Source organism: Spea bombifrons, chromosome 4 (assembly GCF_027358695.1).
Source record: "Spea bombifrons isolate aSpeBom1 chromosome 4, aSpeBom1.2.pri, whole genome shotgun sequence".
NCBI classification, from domain to species: domain Eukaryota; kingdom Metazoa; phylum Chordata; class Amphibia; order Anura; family Pelobatidae; genus Spea; species Spea bombifrons.
Window position 1 is genome coordinate 10513104 of NC_071090.1, and position 19003 is coordinate 10532106.

The window sequence follows — 19003 nt, forward strand, 5'->3', positions numbered from 1 at the left end:
GAATGTACTTTTTTGTCTTCTGGTATAGATAAAGTTTAGCCAAATGGTTTCCAAATGCTTCTGCAAAGTTTTTTAATACCTTTTTGTGTATAGTACACACACACAGCTACCAATAAATTAACATTTGTGTAACTTTACTTTCTGTGAAAAACTATTCAATAATAGACTGTTTAGTTCATTATCCAATATACTTTTTGAATATATCAACAACAACTAACTCACAAACTTAACATATTACAAAGGAAATACATTTATTGATTTGTATGTTGTATGATACTTGAAAAAAGATACTTAACTCTTTGATGACAATTTATGTGCCAGGCATATCATGAAAATACACTCCCTGAACGACAATTCATGTGCCTGGCAGGTCATGGGGTCAAGAGAGCACTGAATGCGATCAACAATTACTTCACTCAGCTGCTGTTGCTGCAATGTATTCAGCAACAAAAGTTAGCAGCTATGTTCGAGCATTTAAAAAACTCTATTTGAAATAGAGATGCTGCCTCAAACAAGATGGCAATGCCCATTTAAAATAAAACAGTTCCCAAGGTAGACAACAGGTACTGCAGCCAATCATGTCAATGAAGCCCAGCTCACTAACCACCATGTGATCAGTAATATAAAACTAAAATAATGGTGATGTCACCATAAAATCATAAGGGAAACCATCCAGTTGAAAGGAAATACATCCAAAAATATATATTAAAAAAAGTCGATTTTTACAAGTAAAAGCCAAAATGTATGGTTTGGTGGGATAAATTGAATTGGCCAGGTTCAAAGATCTCACAAAAAAGACATGGGCACAGACTGACCAGATGTCAAACTTTTAAAAATGCGCACCTCCCAAATGTGGCCTTTTGCCCCAAACAACCCAGTGAGTGGTATCACTGTACTTAGAAGATGTTGCAGAACACATGTTGGGTGGTATTTGGTAGTAACATATACCAGGAGCTGTTAATTTACACCCACATCAATTGTGTGTGAAAAAAACAGACAAAAATGCTACCACAAACTTTGACAAAGGCTGGTGGTAGAAATAGTGAATACAAAGACATGGGAGCAGGATGATCAAATGTCAAAATTTCACGTAAAAAATGTGCATTTCCCAAATTCCGCCTTTTACTCCCCAAACAACCCACAACACTACGCATTGGTGGTATCGCTGTACTCAGGACATGTTGCTGAATACATACTGTAAATTCACACCTAAAGTAAAATGTATGTGAAAAAACCACACAAAAATACTATAGAAAACTTTGATGGTAGAATTAGTGCATAGGAAGTGTTAAACCAGCATTTGAAATATCATGAGGGGTCTAGTTTTCAAAAATATATGGGTTGATGAGGTAAATTGAATTGGTCAGTTTGAAAGATATATTAAAAAGGCTGTCAAAATTTCAAGTTGAAAAGGTTTTAGCATGGACACAGTATGACAAGATTTTAAAAATGGTTTTGGATAAGCAATATGCTACTTGTACTTGCAAAAAACATAAAAAACATTGGGTATTTCTAAACTCAGAGCAAATCGATGCCATAAAAAAGTGCTTTTTTAAATTGTTCACCATATTTTATTATATTGTTTATAGTAAATTTGATTCTATGATCAAAATAATGGTATCAAAAGAAAACCCGTCTTGCCCTGATCAACAGAATATTTAATTTGTGTGGTTACATGAGAGAGGAAATTACAGCTAAATAGTAAATACGCAATATTAAAACAGCTATTAATCTTGTAATCATTCATTATATAATGGCATAATAGAAACACTTACCTGTTCTAGCCCATTCATTAGCAAATCTTAAATAATTTAAATTTTCCCTTCCATGTCTGGAATCATCACCATCAATAAGGTTTTCTATAGGGAAAGTGTTGCCTAGTTTTGTAATGTCACTCTCAGTTGAATCCAAAGCTACACACACATTGCATGATAGAGGCAAGGTCCCATTATTATACTGGAAAAACATTTGAGGATCAACCTGGGTGTATAAATTTGTACTTATTTTACCACATGCTTGAGAAGATTTTGATTTGTTACATTTTGACATGATGGCCAATCCAACAGTTAAGATAAATAATAAAGAAATCAAACCAAGAGCTATTACCAAATACAACTGCAAATTAGAAGAATCGTCCTTTTTCATGAATTTATTACTGAGTTTAGGAAATACCTCTTGATAGCTGTTCCCAATTATAAAACTTAGTGTAGTTGTTGCTGAAAGTGATGGGACTCCATTGTCCTTTACCAAAACGGCTACTGTATATTTTAAATTATCCTTCTCTTGGAAGACATGGGCTGTCCTGATCTCACCTGTGTGCTGACTAATGCTGAAGGGAGATGGTTCCGACTCTTGAATGAAATTATAAGAGAGCCAAGCATTGTGCCCAGAGTCTTCATCTACTGCAACCACCTTAGTTATTAAATAATTTAGTTCAGAGTTAAACGGGACCATCTCAAAGAGTGCTGAACCTCCACTTTCTGGTGATGGATAAAGAATTTTTGGAGCATTATCATTTTGATCCACTATATGGATAATTAATGTTGTATTGCTGCACAATGATGGGGATCCATTGTCTTTAGCGCTTATTTGGATTTTAAACTCCTTGTGCTCCTCATAATCAAATGATCGATGAGCATATACAATACCAGTCTCTATATTAATAGAAAAGTAAGATAATATTGGCAAATCTTCAGTATTTCTAATGTTAATAGAATAAACTACTTTAGCATTGTCTCCAGTATCGGGGTCAGAGGCGTGTATAACATATATTGAGGATCCTGGTAAGTTGTTCTCTTGCACATAGGCTATGTATGTAGATTGTTTAAACAGTGGTGCATTGTCATTAACATCCAATAAATCCAACCAGATGGTCTTCTGACTCTGGAGTGAAGGTGATCCACTGTCAGTAGCCAGAATTGTAATGTTATATCCTGATACTTGTTCTTTGTCTATGTCACTTGTTGTAACTATTCTGTATTAGCTATCTTATGATAATAATAGACCAAAAGGCATTTCTTCAGTTAACGTCTCTATTTTCACCTGAATCTTGATCATGAACTTTCAGGGCTATCACTGTTCCAGGAGCCGAATCCTCAAGAACTGGAGTAGACAATGAGGTAATAAATATCTCTGGAGCATTGTCATTTTCATCTAATATTTCAATTAGTACTTTGGAATGTGCAAAAAGGCCACTGCCATCCTTTGCTTTTACTGATATTTCATAATTTCGTGTCTTCTCAAAATCTAAATTCTCCTTTGTTCTAATTTCACCGTTTGCTTGATTAATAATAAACACTTCAAATATATGTCTATCTATCTCACTAAATGAATATGTGATCTGTGCATTAGAGCCTTCACTTGCACTTACATAAAGCACTTTCACTTATGCTAACTTTATACACATCTTGTGTAAATATAGGGATATTGTCATTCACATCAGTAATAATGATTTTTACTAAAGCAGTGCCAGTTTGCATGGGATTTCCTCCATCTACTGCTGTTAACACCAATTCATGAATGCTCTGTATCTCGTAATCTAAAGATTTTTCTAAGACAAGTTCTGGAAATTTACTACCATCACTACTAGTTTCTTCCCTGAGTGCAAAATATTGATTGTTATCAAGCATGTATGTTTGGACAGAATTAATGCCAATATCTGGATCTTATGCATTTTGTAAAACAAATCGAGCTCCTGGTAAAGTACTTTCTATAATTTCTAAAATGATAGTGTCTTGAGAAAATCTTGGAGAATTATCATTTACATCCTGAACTGCAATCTTCACCTTGAAAACATTTGAGGGATTTTCAATCACTGCATCAAAGTTTAGGAAGCAGATGGGCTCTGCACCACACAGCGCCTCTCTATCTATCCTGTCTTTAACATGTAAATTCCCATTTTCTAAATTGACATAAAAATATTTCTCTGAAACACGTGATGCGATACGAAATGTTCTTACTAAGAGCTGCTTAATATCTAATCCAAGATCTTTTGCAAGGTTTGCTATAGTCAGGGCCGGCCTTTGGGGTGTGCGACCTGTGCGACCGCACAGGGCGCCACACTCCAGGGGGCGCCGCCGCCGCCGGGTCCTCCGCCGCCGCTGCCGCCGCCGCCGCGGGGTCCGCCGCGGGGTCCGCCGCGGTGTCCGCCGCCGCCGCCGCGGGGTCCTCCTCCTACTCCGCCGCCCCCTCTGCACCTAAATGAAAACATTGTTGTTTTTTTTTGTTGTTGGTTTTTTTTAACTTTATTTAACAACCTCCATGTTAAATAAAGTTTTTTTTTAACTTTATTTAACATGGAGGATGTTAAATAAAGTTAAAAAAACCAACAACAAAAAAAAACAACAATGTTTTCATTTATGTCCCGGGCAGGGGCGCCGAGCGGTTGCTCGTGAAGTTCTCAGCAACCGCTCGACGCCCCTTACTCTCCGTCGCGGTGCCGGCGCTCAACATGAAATGCCGGCAGGACTCCTCAAGGTAAGTTAGGATAAGGAGAAGTAGGGAGAGCAGGGGGATAGTTTGAAGGAAGAGGCAGAGGGGGGGTAGTTTGAAGGGGCAGAGGGGGGGTAGTTTGAAGGGGCAGGGGGGGTAGTTTGAAGGGGCAGAGGGGAGTAGTTTGAAGGGGCAGAGGGGGGGTAGTTTGAAGGGGCAGGGGGGGGGGTAGTTTGAAGGGGCAGAGGGGGATAGTTTGAAGGCGCAGGGGGGGTAGTTTGAAGGCACAGGGGGGGTAGTTTGAAGGGACAGGGGGGGTAGTGAGGGGGGCGCCAGAGGAGTAGTTCGCACAGGGCGCCGGAACACCTAAGGCCGGCTCTGGCTATAGTAGTGTCTTTTCTCACTTCTTCAGCAATGGAATAATGTAACTGGCCAGAGACTGAGTAACAAAGCCAAGGAAATAAAGAAAGTATTACTTGCCATCTGATTCCTTTGTGTTTCTGGAAATCTTGAGTTCTCATTTTAGCCTTTGTCAGAGACTTAAATTTGGAAAAGCAGTTTAGCTTTTCATGTAAGGTTTTTATAATCCAATTAAGGTAGGTAAGGTAATACTGGGTTTACTTCTTCATCAGAATATAACCATGAAGGAAGCACTTTTTTGGAAGAATCCAAACAATGACTGCATTTCTTCTTCCACATCTGCAGTATGTGTTAGTATTTAACATTAGTGACTCTCTCGTTCCATTTAGCTCTTCTTGGTGAACAGCGGCGCCCAGAGGTGTAAGAGCGGAATTGCACTGCTGAACAGATTATTTTCCAGAGTTGTCATTTATTGTTTTTCTAAATATATAAATTCAAAGGTAAAGAGAAAGAGATAACAGTATATGGAGTATTTTTTGTCCAAAGTTTTATTTTAAATAATGTATCTGGCTTTGTCTTGTACAGTGAGTGTTTTTTCCCCAAAATATTACGCTATTGCCAGATAATTAGTTGTGTAATGAAAATTAGGAGATGCACATACATAATCATACACACATAGAAACAATAAATGAATAGCAGAAAAGCAAAAATATCCAAAATTCTAAAAGTGATGATTGGCTTTATAACACTCCATCCTTGTACTATTTTTATTCCTTTGTATTTTATTTTTAGGTTATATATATTTATAACCCTAACCCTAGAGGTGTAGTCTAATATTGTTGGTCGTCGATCAATTATGTAGTACTGATGCAGTCATGCAAGTATGATAAGCTGTCTAAATTTAAGATAGAGGAACACAATATTTTATTTAAAAAAACCCTTTAATTATATCTACAGATGCTGCTTAGAGAAAAGAGTTTTAACATATCATTTATTAAAGAGGGAGCTGTAGGCTTTGTCATTAAGAAATTACTGTGAACATTGAAGTTAAACAATTGTGTATCATTTCACCAGTTGTTGTCTAACACATCTAACACACCTGTCTCTTACAGTTTATTATTAAGAATGTGTTGGTATTACTTTATTGTCCTTACAATGAAAAATCTGAAAATTGTGTTGTAAGGTAATGCAGCTTTACAGTCCCAACTGTGAGGAATGTCTTCTGTTAGAACGATGACATTTCTAGTTTGGAATGGTTTGCCTTTTACTATATGCTTACTTCATGAGGTAATGAAGGGTCATTCCATAAGCCAACTGAAAACCTATTCATTTTTTGGATTTCTCCTTCTTCTCGTCCCACTTAGCATTTTTCTTGTGAATTAGTTGCGTACTTATTCCAAATTCACTGTATGGAATAGACTCTACTATTGCTGCTGGGAGGTGTGGCAGACTTATGAGAGTTGCGTGCGCCAATGATTCTGGACCTGCATATCTTTCTATAGAGTGGCATTCATCTCTTCCCTCCACATATATTGAAGTCTTTGGGGCTTTCAATTAGTGTTTTTGCCTGTAATGAAGAAGCTTATATCTATGAATAGAAGCTCTTTGCTCTTCGTTTGATCTTCATTTGGTCCTCATTTGCCTATCCATTTGCTGCCTGTTTGGTGCATTCATTCTGCCTTCATACATAGCTTAACATGTTTGGAGCATCATTTGTGAGTGTCATTCCATTTTTATATATTTTTTCTAATAGTCATCTTCCATCAGTGATTTTGTGCTTTTATTTTTTAGTTAACCCTTTGAAGAACTTGGAAAAGGTGTTTTATACCTTCCTTTTTGACTACATTTTTTGGTCCTAGTTATTTTAATTGTGAGTTTATTCATCATTGCTCACTTTATGGTGGTTTTGCTGATTTGAGTGCAAACATTGCACAAGGTTATGCATTATAGTTTGTTTATTTAAAGCTATTTCTCAGATGTTATTTCTGAGAGAGTTTGCTGAAAAGTGCTTTGAGGCTCACTGAGAGAAAGGTGATAGATGTTTTTTGTTTCATGGTCTGTAGGTTTTTCAGGAAATGTTCTTCAACTCTAGTCTGCACACTTAATGTGAAATGCTCGTTGTCACCGAGCTTGTATGTTTGTATAAAATTAAGGTCTATATCTGGAAGGAAATAAGTGAAATATAAATATAAATCATCAATATATCTATTTAAAACATTAAAAAAACACAAGGTATTACTTGTATTTTTTTAATGTTTTAAATAGATATATTGATGACAATTTATGTTTTTTGTTTCATGGTCTATAGGTTTTTCAGGAAATGTACTTCAACTCTAGTCTGCACACTTAATGTGAAATGCTCATTGTCACCGAGCTTGTATGTTTGTATAGAATCAATATAACTTCAGGAATTCGCACATATTTACACAATGCTTATACTTTAAGAAATGATTCACTTTATTTGAATAAATATCCTTGATCAGTAATATGCAATCAGGAATTTTTTTCCAGCTGAAGGCAATTTATGACTTTATTGCGCTCATTCTAAACTTTCATTCTCTAGTTACTGTACATGTGCTGATTTGATCACTTAATATAAGAAACACCTGTTAAAAATCTCAAAGGGAAGGGTATCTATTGTCTTTCACCGCAACCACTAACTTATGTTTAAATCTTTCACCTGAAATACTTATGATATCTTGATTGTCCTAGTACATCTTTTGCATAAAATCTCAAAGTCCTCAAGACACTCAAAGTCCCACCAAAATATAATAAGTAGTAACAGATTAGTGCATTTCTACCAATGCAACACACAGTAAATGGTTAATTCCACACAATTCAGTAATGTAAAAAATGTAAAAAATACCGCCAACTTTACACCTGTTTTTTCATCATTAACCATCTCTAAATACAGAAGATCAATACATATTATTTTGTTTTATTTGTTTAATATTACATGCATAATCCAAAGTTTATGGGTCATTTCTAGAACAACACTTTCCTGAGCTGCATGCTAGTTATTTCCTACAGATCCTACTAAAATACGGAATATTTTTGATGCAAAACAAATAAGCACATCATATAAAAAACTAGCCATCAAACCAGAATTCTATAATATTCAAAACTTACCTCTGTTCATACAATGAGAGTAGAAATAATAATAAATATTTCCAAATAATATTTGAATACTTTTAAACTTTTATGGTTGAGGAATGAAAATTATGACCGATTTAACACAATATAAAACAATAACAAATTGTAAATGTGTTCTTTTCAAAATATATTATATATAGTATCAGTGATGCAATCTGACATAATATCATTGCTCGTGATTATCATCAACAAACATGGTCTGCAAAGTATAAACTTGGTGTTTAAAAAGCCCTAAGACTAAAGAACAATGTAAGAATATAGCAGACAGTTTTGAAAAACACACATCCGCAACACAGTTGGAAACAAACCTCTTTTAATTGTTTGCACCAATCAGATTGTTTACTGGAATGTTTTGATGTGGTTTTATAAAGCCTAGGTTTATAAAGTAAATTGGAGGATCTGGTTGGAGGATCTGCTTAAGAATACATTTTTTGCCATTTAGGAACCAACGTTTAGAGGTAATTTTGATTATTTGTCTTCAGTTATTACATTCGAGACAACATATAGCAATAAATGACAGACAGAACTATCACCAATTGGAGTTTGATCAAGCATTCTGATTGCGTATTTGGTTGCAGGAACCACCTGTCCAGATTAAGACTAATTCTCATTGAGCATTGTGAGTCACTATTGTTTTTTACCCAAACTATAGAACTTTGCTAATAATAAAGAGATCCAAGTATCACGCATGAAGTCCACGTCCACTGCCATAACTTTAGTTATTGCATAGCATTGTTCAGGGTCACATCAGACGATTTAAATCAATGAAGAAGACACAATAACTTGTGACAGATATAAGTTGCTTAACGTATCATCGTTCTGGTTTATGTATGCATTTCCTTATAGCAGCATTGATAATCTTATCACTTGCCATAATATGAAATTGAAACATTGAATAAATAACTTTTATTTGTTCTGTAGAATCAGACGTCTTAGTCCAAAACACATTTTGTTTTAAAATTTGCATTCAATGTATCATTTATCTTTACCACTTGCTGTTAGATATACTATGGTAGAATTATTGGTGTATTCCCAAAAGTATAATGCTGTACTTCTTCAGTAAGTTTCGGAACAGTCACATTATAACCATAATACCATTAACAACAGTACTAGCTTGAGCACAATTTACTCCATCAGAGATTGTGAAAACTAACTTTAGAATATTTTTACTTTAGACCTAACAATTTCTGTAACAGACTTTAGATGGATTCAATTCTTAGTGTTGGGGGTAGAATTGATAATTGCTAAATTTATAGGTTTACACAGAAATGAGTCCAACATCTGGATCTTCAGCATTTTATAGAGCAAACAGAGATTAATACTAGAGATATACACAAAATCATGTATTACCACATAAAACAGACAATAAAATGATATGTGCAATTCACTTTTAATCATCGGTTATTAGTTGCCTAAAGAGTTTTTTGTTACTGAAACAAACCAATCTCACATCTCAATAAACAACAGTAAACTACAGAAAATTCTAAGCAATTGTAAACATTAGCTAATGGGAACAGCAGTTAAAACCTCACATAAGACCTTAAAAAGTCCTTTAAAAAATAAAATAAACCATTGACGGATATATCATGTAGACCAACTGAATGAACTACTAAGTATTCAGGTCATACAGTCACCCAATACCAATACTATGGTTTATAAAGCCCCTTACTGGCAATGGTGCACAGGAATGGGTTTTTGAAGATGTTTGAAACCATAAAGTGAAATAAACATATAATATAGAGCTTTGGTCTGTACTCATATTAACTAGCGAGGCTTGCTTTATGTTAGGAAGTAGTGGTGTGTCAGTTATCTCAGCCAACAGATTTACCTATGTTCATTTACAGTACTACCAAAATGTTTTAACCAAGCACATGAAGAATAATGTTTTGAATGATTAAGCCATAAGCAAATGTTTTGATTGTATTTGAGAACCACATTTAACATATTTTTCATAATTTGAGAGCCAAGGAAGCACGTGGATGGCGCTCATATTACAACAGAATATACTTTTCCTCTTCATTATGTCTTACAATCTATTCTGCCTGCAGTTCAATTTCCATATGTTCCAAATGACTGTAGAATGTATACAATATGTAAGACATCCACTTAAGTTATGAATCTAATGTATTGTCTTTCATTTCCTTTTTGATCCATACAAGTCATAATCCCAATGGCTTAAAACAGTCAGTATGTACAGATTGTTGTACACTATTATTACCCAATAATTATGCTTAGGAACGCTCAAGGTTTACCCTGAGTGTCGTGGCTTTTGCACCAATCTCAAGTCTCAGAGTGAAGGGGCAGATATATCAAACAAAATTGATTGGAACATTAAAATATACTTAACATTAGCTCACCTGTGTTATGTTGCTTGTAGATAATGGTTCCCTCAAACTTTCACTTCCAGTCTCTCCATCATCAGCATCAATAAGACTGGCGACTGGTACACTTTGATTAGGTTTTAAAAAAGTGAAATCATTTTCACTAGAATCCAAGGCCACACAAACATCATACGAGTAAGGTAATTGTAAAGTCCCTTTGTTGAATGTAGAAAGAAACGCTGGATCCACTTGAGAGTATATGTTTGTGTTTAACGATCCAAAAGTCATTGGAGGTTTAGACTCTTTGCATTTTGATGTCACTGCCAGTATCACAGTCAGTGTAAAGAGAAAGGAGATGAGGCCAATGGCAACTATTAGATATATCTGCATATTAGGGGGTGAATCTGAATTACTTAATTGGTTAGTGATCTCAGGAAAAACCTGCTGATAATCATCAGCAACCACCAGACTTAGTGTAACAGTAGCTGATAGGGAAGGGTCCCCATTGTCCTTAACAAGAACTACAACCTTTTGTCTTAAAGGATCTTTCTCTTGAAATGCCCTCAATGTCCTTATTTCTCCCGTATGCTGATTAATGCTAAAAAGTGATAGTTCTGACAAATGGATAAAATGATAAGAAAGCCATGCGTTATGTCCAGAATCCGAGTCAACGGCTATTATTTTGGTTATTAAAGTATTCTGTCCTGAAGCAAACGGTACTATCTCATATGAAGGTGACCCTTCAGTTTCTGACAATGGGTAAAGTATTTTTGGAGCATTGTCATTCTTATCTACTACACAAATCTTAATGCTTGCATTGTTGCTAAGCTGCGGAGACCCATTGTCTTTAGCAATGACCTGTATGTAAAATTCCTTGTGCTCCTCATAATCAAATGATCTTTGAGCATAGAGAACCCCAGTTGTTGGGTTAATGGACAGGTAGGAGAAGACTGGGAAAACATCCATATTTTCAGCGAGAATAGAATAGGTCAGCGTTGCATTTTCTGCAGCATCCAGATCCAAAGCATGTACTTTATATATAGAAGCTCCGGGTTGATTATTTTCCGAAACGTAAGCAATATATTGAGGTTTCTCAAAAACGGGAGAATTGTCGTTTATATCTGATACACTCAATAAAATGACCTTAGTGGTGAAAAGTGCAGGGACTCCTCTATCAGTAGCTACAATTGTGATATTATATTGTGACACTAATTCCCTGTCTAATACAGTAGTTGTGATAATTGTGAAGTATATGCTGGACGATGGTACCAATTTAAAAGGTACCAAGTCTATAATTTTACAATCAACATCTCCATTGTTTCCTGAATCTTGATCGTAAACTTTGATTAGGGCTACTACTGTTCCAGGAGTAGAATTCTCAGGAATAGGGGTAGACAATGAAGAAATAGATATCTCAGGGGCATTGTCATTTTCATCTATTATCTGTATAAGAACTTTGGCATGCGCCACTAGGCCACCCCCATCCTTTGCCTGTACAGACATTTCATAATTACTTGTTTTCTCAAAATCTAAATGTACCTTATTTTTTATTTCCCCTGTTTTGGGATGGATACTGAAAGTATGCAAACCATTTTCTGGAATATTTCCAATGGAATAAGTAATATCAGCATTGAAACCTTCATCTTTATCTGTTGCATTTACAAAAAGTATTGTTGAGTTAACTGAAGTGCTTTCCTTTACATTAGCTTTATAGATCTCTTCACTAAACTCTGGAAAATTATCATTAAAATCGGTTACATATATCTTAATGAAAACAGTACCTGTTCTAATGGGATTTCCTCCATCGGCTGCAGTTAATATTAATTCATAAGTGTTTTGTGTCTCTCGATCTAGAGCTTTTTCCAAAACAAGCTCTGGAAAAACATTTTCTTGAGTATAATTCTTCTCTTTCAACACAAAATTCTGATTTCTACTAAGTCTGTAATTCCTTATAGAGTTAATTCCTACATCAGGATCTTCTGCATTTTGTAAAACAAAACATGTTCCAACTGAAGTGACTTCACTGATCTCCAATTCAATGATTTTATGAGAAAATCTTGGTGGATTGTCATTAATGTCCTGAATTTCAACTGCCACATGGAAAACATTTAAAGGATTTTCAACCACAACATCAAAGGTTAAAATGCAGGTAGACACTGATGCACATAATGTCTCTCTGTCTATCTTTTCTTTACTGCACAACTCCCCATTTTCTAAATTTATAGTAAAATATTCTTCTGCGACATGAGAATCAATTCTTAATCTTTTAAATGTCAATTCCTTTACATTTAGACCTAGATCGCTTGCTATATTTCCTACTGTAGAACCTTTTCTAGATTCTTCAACAATGGAATAATGAACCTGACCAAATACTGATTTCCATAGCCAAAGCAGAGAAAAATACTGTCTTACTTGCCATCCAATTCCTTTGTACATCTGTGCTTTTTGAGCCTTCATTTTTTTGTTGAGCTTTTTTGTCTCCTTTATAAAAACAGTTCCAATGAAATCCACAAGCTAAATACAATTAAAAGCTGTGTATTCATGAGACAACAAAAATGGTTGCATGTCTTCTTGGAAACCTGCAGTATATGAAAACTAAAAGGGATACCAGTAGATTTCTTTTTTCAGGTTCCTTTCCTTGTTGGTAAACAGCGGCGCTCAGAGGCATAAATGTGGAACTGCAAGGAGTTTTAAAACTAAGGAGTTTTAAAACTCATTAAATGAGGTAATCAGAAAAAAGAATACCAAGTAATCTTTGTATTATTGGAAAAAAAAGGAAAAATTTATAATAACAATGCTCAATATAAATTTGAAAGATTTTAAATTATTTATTAAAATTATTATACAGTACTTTGCAATATTTTATACAGGTGTAAAAAATGCTGAAGAGTAAGAATGCTTTCAAAAATAGACATGTTAATAGTTTTATAATTTAACAAAATGCAAAGTGAATGAACGGGTGTGACCACCCTTTGCCCTTAAAACAGCAACAATTCTTCTAGGTACTTCAGCACGTAGGTTGTTCCAAACATCTTGGAGAACCACAGTTGTTATGTGGATTTAGGTAGCCTCAGTTGCTTCTCTCTCTTCATTTTATCCCAGACAAACTAAATGATGTCTCCTCCACCATGCTTCACTGTTGCCTACAAACACTGATTTTTGTACTGCTCTCCAACACTTCAGCGAAAAAACTGCCTTCTCATCCCTCAGTTCACTCTCATCACTCAATCAGTTCAATAGTTTCATTTTTCTGCACTCCAGGTCCTGTGGTTTCATAACTAGTTGAGTTGCTTGGCCTTGTTTTCGAGTCAGAGGTATGGCTTTTAGGGTGCAAGTCTTCCATGATCATTTCTGACCAGACTTCTCTGGCTGGTAGATGAGTGTACTAGGGTCCCACTGTTTTCTGACAATGCTGAGCTGATGGCACAGCTGGACATCTTCTGACTGTGAAGGGAAGTAAGCATGATGTGTCTTTCATCTGACCACTTGGCTGACCACTGCATCTATGGTCTTCAATATTGTATGTTCAAAAGAGCTTAACGAGGGCATATGAAAACCTCTGTCTGCCTTGAAACTTCTGTCTGGGAGATATCTTGCTGATGCAGTATATCTACCTTGTGTCTTGTGACCTTTGACATTAAACTGTCATCAGCAACCATACCTTGTTGGTAACGTTGGCTGTTCCTCACCCAGTTTTATTTCTCTTACTGTGAAATAATAAACACTTACTGATTATGTTTCAACCCACATGTTAAATTGATGATCATTAGCACCCATTAATATACTTGTTAAATCATACGCCTAACTATATGCCTACAAAATCCCTGTGCAAGTGTACCCAGAGGAATTGGTGCTGTTTTGAAGATAAAAGGTGGTCACGCCAAATATTGATTTGATTTATATTTTCCTTCTGTTAACTAAACATACCTGTCTAAAACTTTTGCACATTACTAAAATAATATACTGTATTGTGAAGAGAAATACAATAGGTATGGAGTTTTGTTTCAAGGTTTCTGTGTTGTTCAGCTGCTATGAATCATGTTTTGAAGTAGTATGCTTGTAATAAATGTATGTACTGTTTTATAATTAAGTTTTAGCTGCTTATATTGTAATATGATAAAGCACACTTTACAGTCCCCAATTGGTCCGTAAACACACCAAAGTACGCAGTTGACAGTACATATAACAAAATGTTAATGCAGGGAGTCATTTTGGACACCTTTTATCTGTACAAGATTGATTTGTGGATGCCTTGAAAAGATTCAGACTCACAGTTTTTGTTATCACCTGTCTATTGACACAAAACTAAGGACACATGTAGTACTTTGTAGTCTATTCTGAAAACAGCATCTTTTAGCTTATTTTGTTGAATTTTATTAAAAATTAGATTTATCAAATGTATTTTTAATATTCATTAAGTATCACTACTGAACATATTACATACTTTGTAGTACTTGCTTTGCTGCACTCTTATTTATAGAGGCTTCCAGGGTACTATTACACAAGTAATAGAGGACCATGGATAGGTGAGAGAAATATGAAAATAAGTGATAAAGTGAAAGTTAAAAGCATGCATTATTTACATAATGAATGCTTTATATAAAAAGACAATGGTGAAAGTTTCCCTTTAGAGAGTACTAATTCACAAACGTTAGAGGAATTTGTTCTCTGACCATGTTAATGCTCAACTTGCACGATGTTATTACTATATTTTTGATAATAGCATTAAAAGCATTTTCTTTTCCAAATGTAAAACTGACCAGTGATTAAATCTATAAACAATGTATGTAAATTACTATATATGTCATACCTTTGTATGTTTGACCATGATAAAAATTATTCTCAAAGAGATTCAGTTTTATACAACATGCAATCTGTGTGCCAGACCTAATATAACAGCATCTCAAGATGACATCAAGACCATACTGGCCTACTGGGATACTGGGAAATTTCAGTACTTGAACTGGGGTCACACTGAGGAAAGTTCAAAGGGTGCACAGCATCCAGACCCCACAAGGGCTGGTCTGGGTAGCCTGATGAGCAGGACCAGTTGTGGAGATCATGGATTTCCCTGTAACTAGCCTAATATTATGGGAACGCAAGGTCTGTCACTTCAAACCTCTGCTTTTGTGCTCTTGAGGCACCGAGACCAGGCACTCTACATCAATCACTGCAAGCACTGCCAGGGAGCACCAAGGCAGAGGTGACCGACCTCATGCTCCCTCTACAGTATGGAAGAAGGAAAGAGGAAGAGGAGAAAGGTTTAAAAGATTTTTAACAACTGCATCAAAGTTAATGATGCAGAAAGATATCTCACTACAGACAGTCTCCCTATTGTTATTCCATAAAAATGTTCAATTTGGACATTATGGAGAACAATTTCAACAATTTCAACAATTATGCACCACTGGCAAGTCATTCCAAAATGCCAATGCCCTTGTTTGCAGATGCTTTTATCCTCCCAAGTAACATTATGCTAATTGGAACACCAGACAGGTGTCCCCAAGGCATGGTTCAGATTCAAATATACGATACATAAAGAAATGATTATTTGTAATGTTCAAAGGTCAAATAATTCCATATAATGCTAAACAAAAACACAATTATTAATTAATATATATATATATATAATTATTTTTTTTCTTCATACCATCACAAAACAACATATATAAATCCAAAAGCCCAAACACCAAATCATGATAACAAAAAATGTTGGCATGTTAAGTGTCAGAGTATATGCTCAACAGAATATAGTGTTTAGGAATTGATAACATTGTACAAAGGCTTGATAGGTAGTAAATGAGTAAATTAAAATGCTCAATTCATAGCTAATTTATTTGATCTCTTTGCATTATATACTTCAGGATTTTCTTAATATAGGAATGAAAATGGCGAGATTATTTTTTTTTATTTATTTTACGTATGTTATATAAAAGTTACAGATTTAAAAGTTAAAAAAATAAATATTGGTGTTTAACTTACCTCAACAGCATTACTGGCAGGTATGATTTCATTTCCAGTTTCTGAATTATCAGCATCAATCAAACTAGCCACTGGGACATCATGGTTGGGTTTTAAAAAACTGAAGTCACTTTCATTTGAGTCCAGAGCAACACAAACATCGTAAGAAATGGGTAAAGGCAAAGTACCTGTACTGTATCTTGAAATCAAGCGAGGATCAACTTGAGAAAATAGATTAGGATTTAACGAATTTAAACTAGTGGGGGAATTTAGTTTTTTGTACTTTGATATGATTGCCAACATCAATGTCAACAGGAATAGAAAAGAGATCAAGACCAAGGCTATTACTAAATATAACTGTGGATTATACTGGGTATTTGTATCTCTTGGTTGGCTATTCAATCCAGGAAGTACATGTTGGAAGTGTTCTGCAACAACAAGATGTAATGTAGCCGTCGCAGAAAGAGAAGGGTCTCCATTGTCTTTCACCATAACTACGACCTTTTGCCTCATACTATCTTTCTCTTCAAATACACGAGATGTCCTTATTTCCCCTGTATTTTGACCAATGGTAAAAAAGAAAGGTTCTGAGGCTTGAATAAAATGATAAGACAACCAAGCATTGTGCCCAGTGTCAGCATCAACTGCCACCACTTTAGTTACTAAATAACCAGGTTCAGATGCCAAAGGGACCACTTCAAATAAAGCTGAATTCTCATTCTCTGGTGAAGGATAAAGAATTGTTGGTGCATTATCATTCTGATCTACTATACAAAGCCTAAGGACTGTACTGCTGCTCAGAGCTGGTGATCCACTGTCCTTAGCCATTATTTGGATGTAATACGTCTTCCGATGTTCATAGTCAAATGACTGTTGTGCATAGAGAACTCCAGTCACTGGGTTAATAGATAAATATGCAGACACAGGAAAATCTTCACTACCATTGGTAATAATTGCATAAACAAGTTTCGAATTGTCTCCATAATCGAGATCTGATGCATGTATTCTGTATATTGAGGCACCAGGTAAATTGTTTTCTGTAATATAAACATCATAAGCACTGCTTTCAAAAGTAGGAGGATTGTCGTTTACATCAGCAATGTATAGTTCAATTGTTTTTGTGACCGATAATGGCGGACTCCCTTTGTCGGTTGCAACAATAGATATATTATAAGATGATGTTTTCTCTCTGTCTAAAGGAACAGATGTAACGATTTTATAATAATCACCAGATGATGGCAATAGTTTAAATGATAACGAATCTAAAATCTGACACATAATTTCACCATTTTCTCCTGAGTCCTTATCATGTACATTGATAAGTGCCACCACTGAGCCAGGTAAGGAGTCCTCGGAAATAGGAGACGAAATGGATGTGATTGTTATTTTAGGTGCGTTGTCATTCAGATCTACTATTTGTACTACCACGTTGGCATGAGACACAAGGCCTCCGCCATCTTGTGCTTGCACAGACATTTCATAGCTCTTAGTCACTTCAAAATCTATATGTCCCTTGGTTTTGATTTCCCCACTGTAATTATCAATTGCGAACACATTCAAAACATCTTCTACAGTGTTGCTGAAGGAATAGGAAATTTGTGCATTTGGCCCCTCATCTTTATCACTGGCTTTGACTTGAAGAACTGAAGTGTCGATTGGCACATTTTCATTTAACATTACCCTGTATATCTCTTGGGTAAATATAGGAAAATTATCATTAGCATCAGTAACAAAAATCTTTACCGGGACTGTTCCAGTCTTCATAGGATTTCCTCCATCAAAAGCTGTAAGGGTTAATTCATATAGGTTTTTCTTTTCACGATCTAAAGATTTTTCCAACACAATTTCCGGATATTTAACGCCATCAGAGTTGATCTTTTCACCCAGGCTAAAAAAATCATTGTCATTAAGTTGATATGACTGTATTGAATTCACACCTATATCAGTATCTCTTGCATTTTGTAGAAGAAAACGGGCTCCAGGTGAAGTAAATTCGACAACGTCTAGCCTGATAATGTCGAGAAGAAATTTGGGTGCATTATCATTTAAATCTTTAATTTCAATTGTGACGTGAAAAACATTTAAAGGGTTTTCCACGAGTGCGTCAAAGGTTAGAAAACAGGGGTTAGCAGCAGGACACAAAATCTCTCTGTCTATTCTGCCACTAATATAGAGGTTTCCATTTTCTATATTAAAAGAAAAATATTTTTCTGCATCAGGAGAAATATGAAATTTTCGCCTAGACAGTTCCTTTATACTCAACCCCATATCCTTTGCTAAATTTCCTACCAACGAACCCTTCTTCATTTCTTCAAAAATAGAGTATTTGATTTGAGCTGATGCAAAATAAAAGCAAGAAAACAAGAAAGAAAATATTACTTGCCACCTGAATGCCTTGCATTTTTCTCTTTGATGAATCCTCATTTTAGACATTTGTCTTTCTTATATTCCAATGCAAATTGCCTTCCTTTATGGTTTGTAATCCACTGAAACAGTTTCTAGATAAATATCTAATTTCTTCTTTGTGTAAAAGGATCTGAAAATGTCTCCTTTCTTCATACAGCTCTGCAATGTTTCTGTGAGATACAAGCATAGGTAGATGTCCAATCCCAGCATCTCCATCTTATTGGTAAACAGCGGCGCTCTGAGGCACAAATCTGGAACTGCAGCCCAACTGGATCAAAGATAGCTCTTGAATTACTATTTACGTTAAAATCTAAAAGAACACACTTTTTAGTTTTGCTGTAATATAAAAGTCCAAAATAATTTACATATTT

At 35.3% G+C, this 19003-nt stretch overlaps 2 protein-coding genes and 1 pseudogene across 3 annotated transcripts in view; all 3 read right to left on the reverse strand.

Annotated features, from left to right (window-relative positions):
• LOC128492871 (protocadherin gamma-A3-like) overlaps positions 1-18703 on the reverse strand; it is a 258015-nt gene extending 239312 nt beyond the window's left edge. The window contains exon 1 of one of the 2 annotated variants that reach the window (XM_053465612.1): positions 16248-18703. In XM_053465612.1, coding sequence (XP_053321587.1) covers positions 16248-18659 — 2412 coding nt within the window. In that variant the 5' untranslated portion in view covers positions 18660-18703. Of the gene's footprint in view, positions 1-10301; positions 10671-16247 lie in introns of those variants that run through there. The other variant, XM_053465617.1, reaches the window with a different exon arrangement.
• On the reverse strand, positions 3020-3629 carry LOC128490206 (protocadherin gamma-B2-like; annotated as a pseudogene).
• LOC128490208 (protocadherin gamma-B1-like) lies at positions 10838-12847 on the reverse strand. Its single transcript, XM_053461994.1, has 2 exons — positions 10986-12847; positions 10838-10879 (listed from the first exon to the last, which is right to left on the reverse strand). The coding sequence occupies exons 1-2, from the start codon at positions 12720-12722 to the stop codon at positions 10838-10840; spliced, it is 1779 nt and encodes a 592-aa protein (XP_053317969.1). The 5' UTR covers positions 12723-12847.
• Positions 18704-19003: the final 300 nt, after the last annotated feature.

Excerpts from the sequence above, each read along its gene's own strand:
- LOC128490208 (XM_053461994.1), bottom strand. The coding sequence starts at position 12,722 with ATGAAGGCTCAAAAAGCACAGATGTACAAAGGAATTGGATGGCAAGTA. Across the intron at positions 10,880-10,985 it reads GGTCACCTTCATATGAGATA|AACTATCACTTTTTAGCATT; the intron begins GTACCGTTTGCT and ends TCCATTTGTCAG.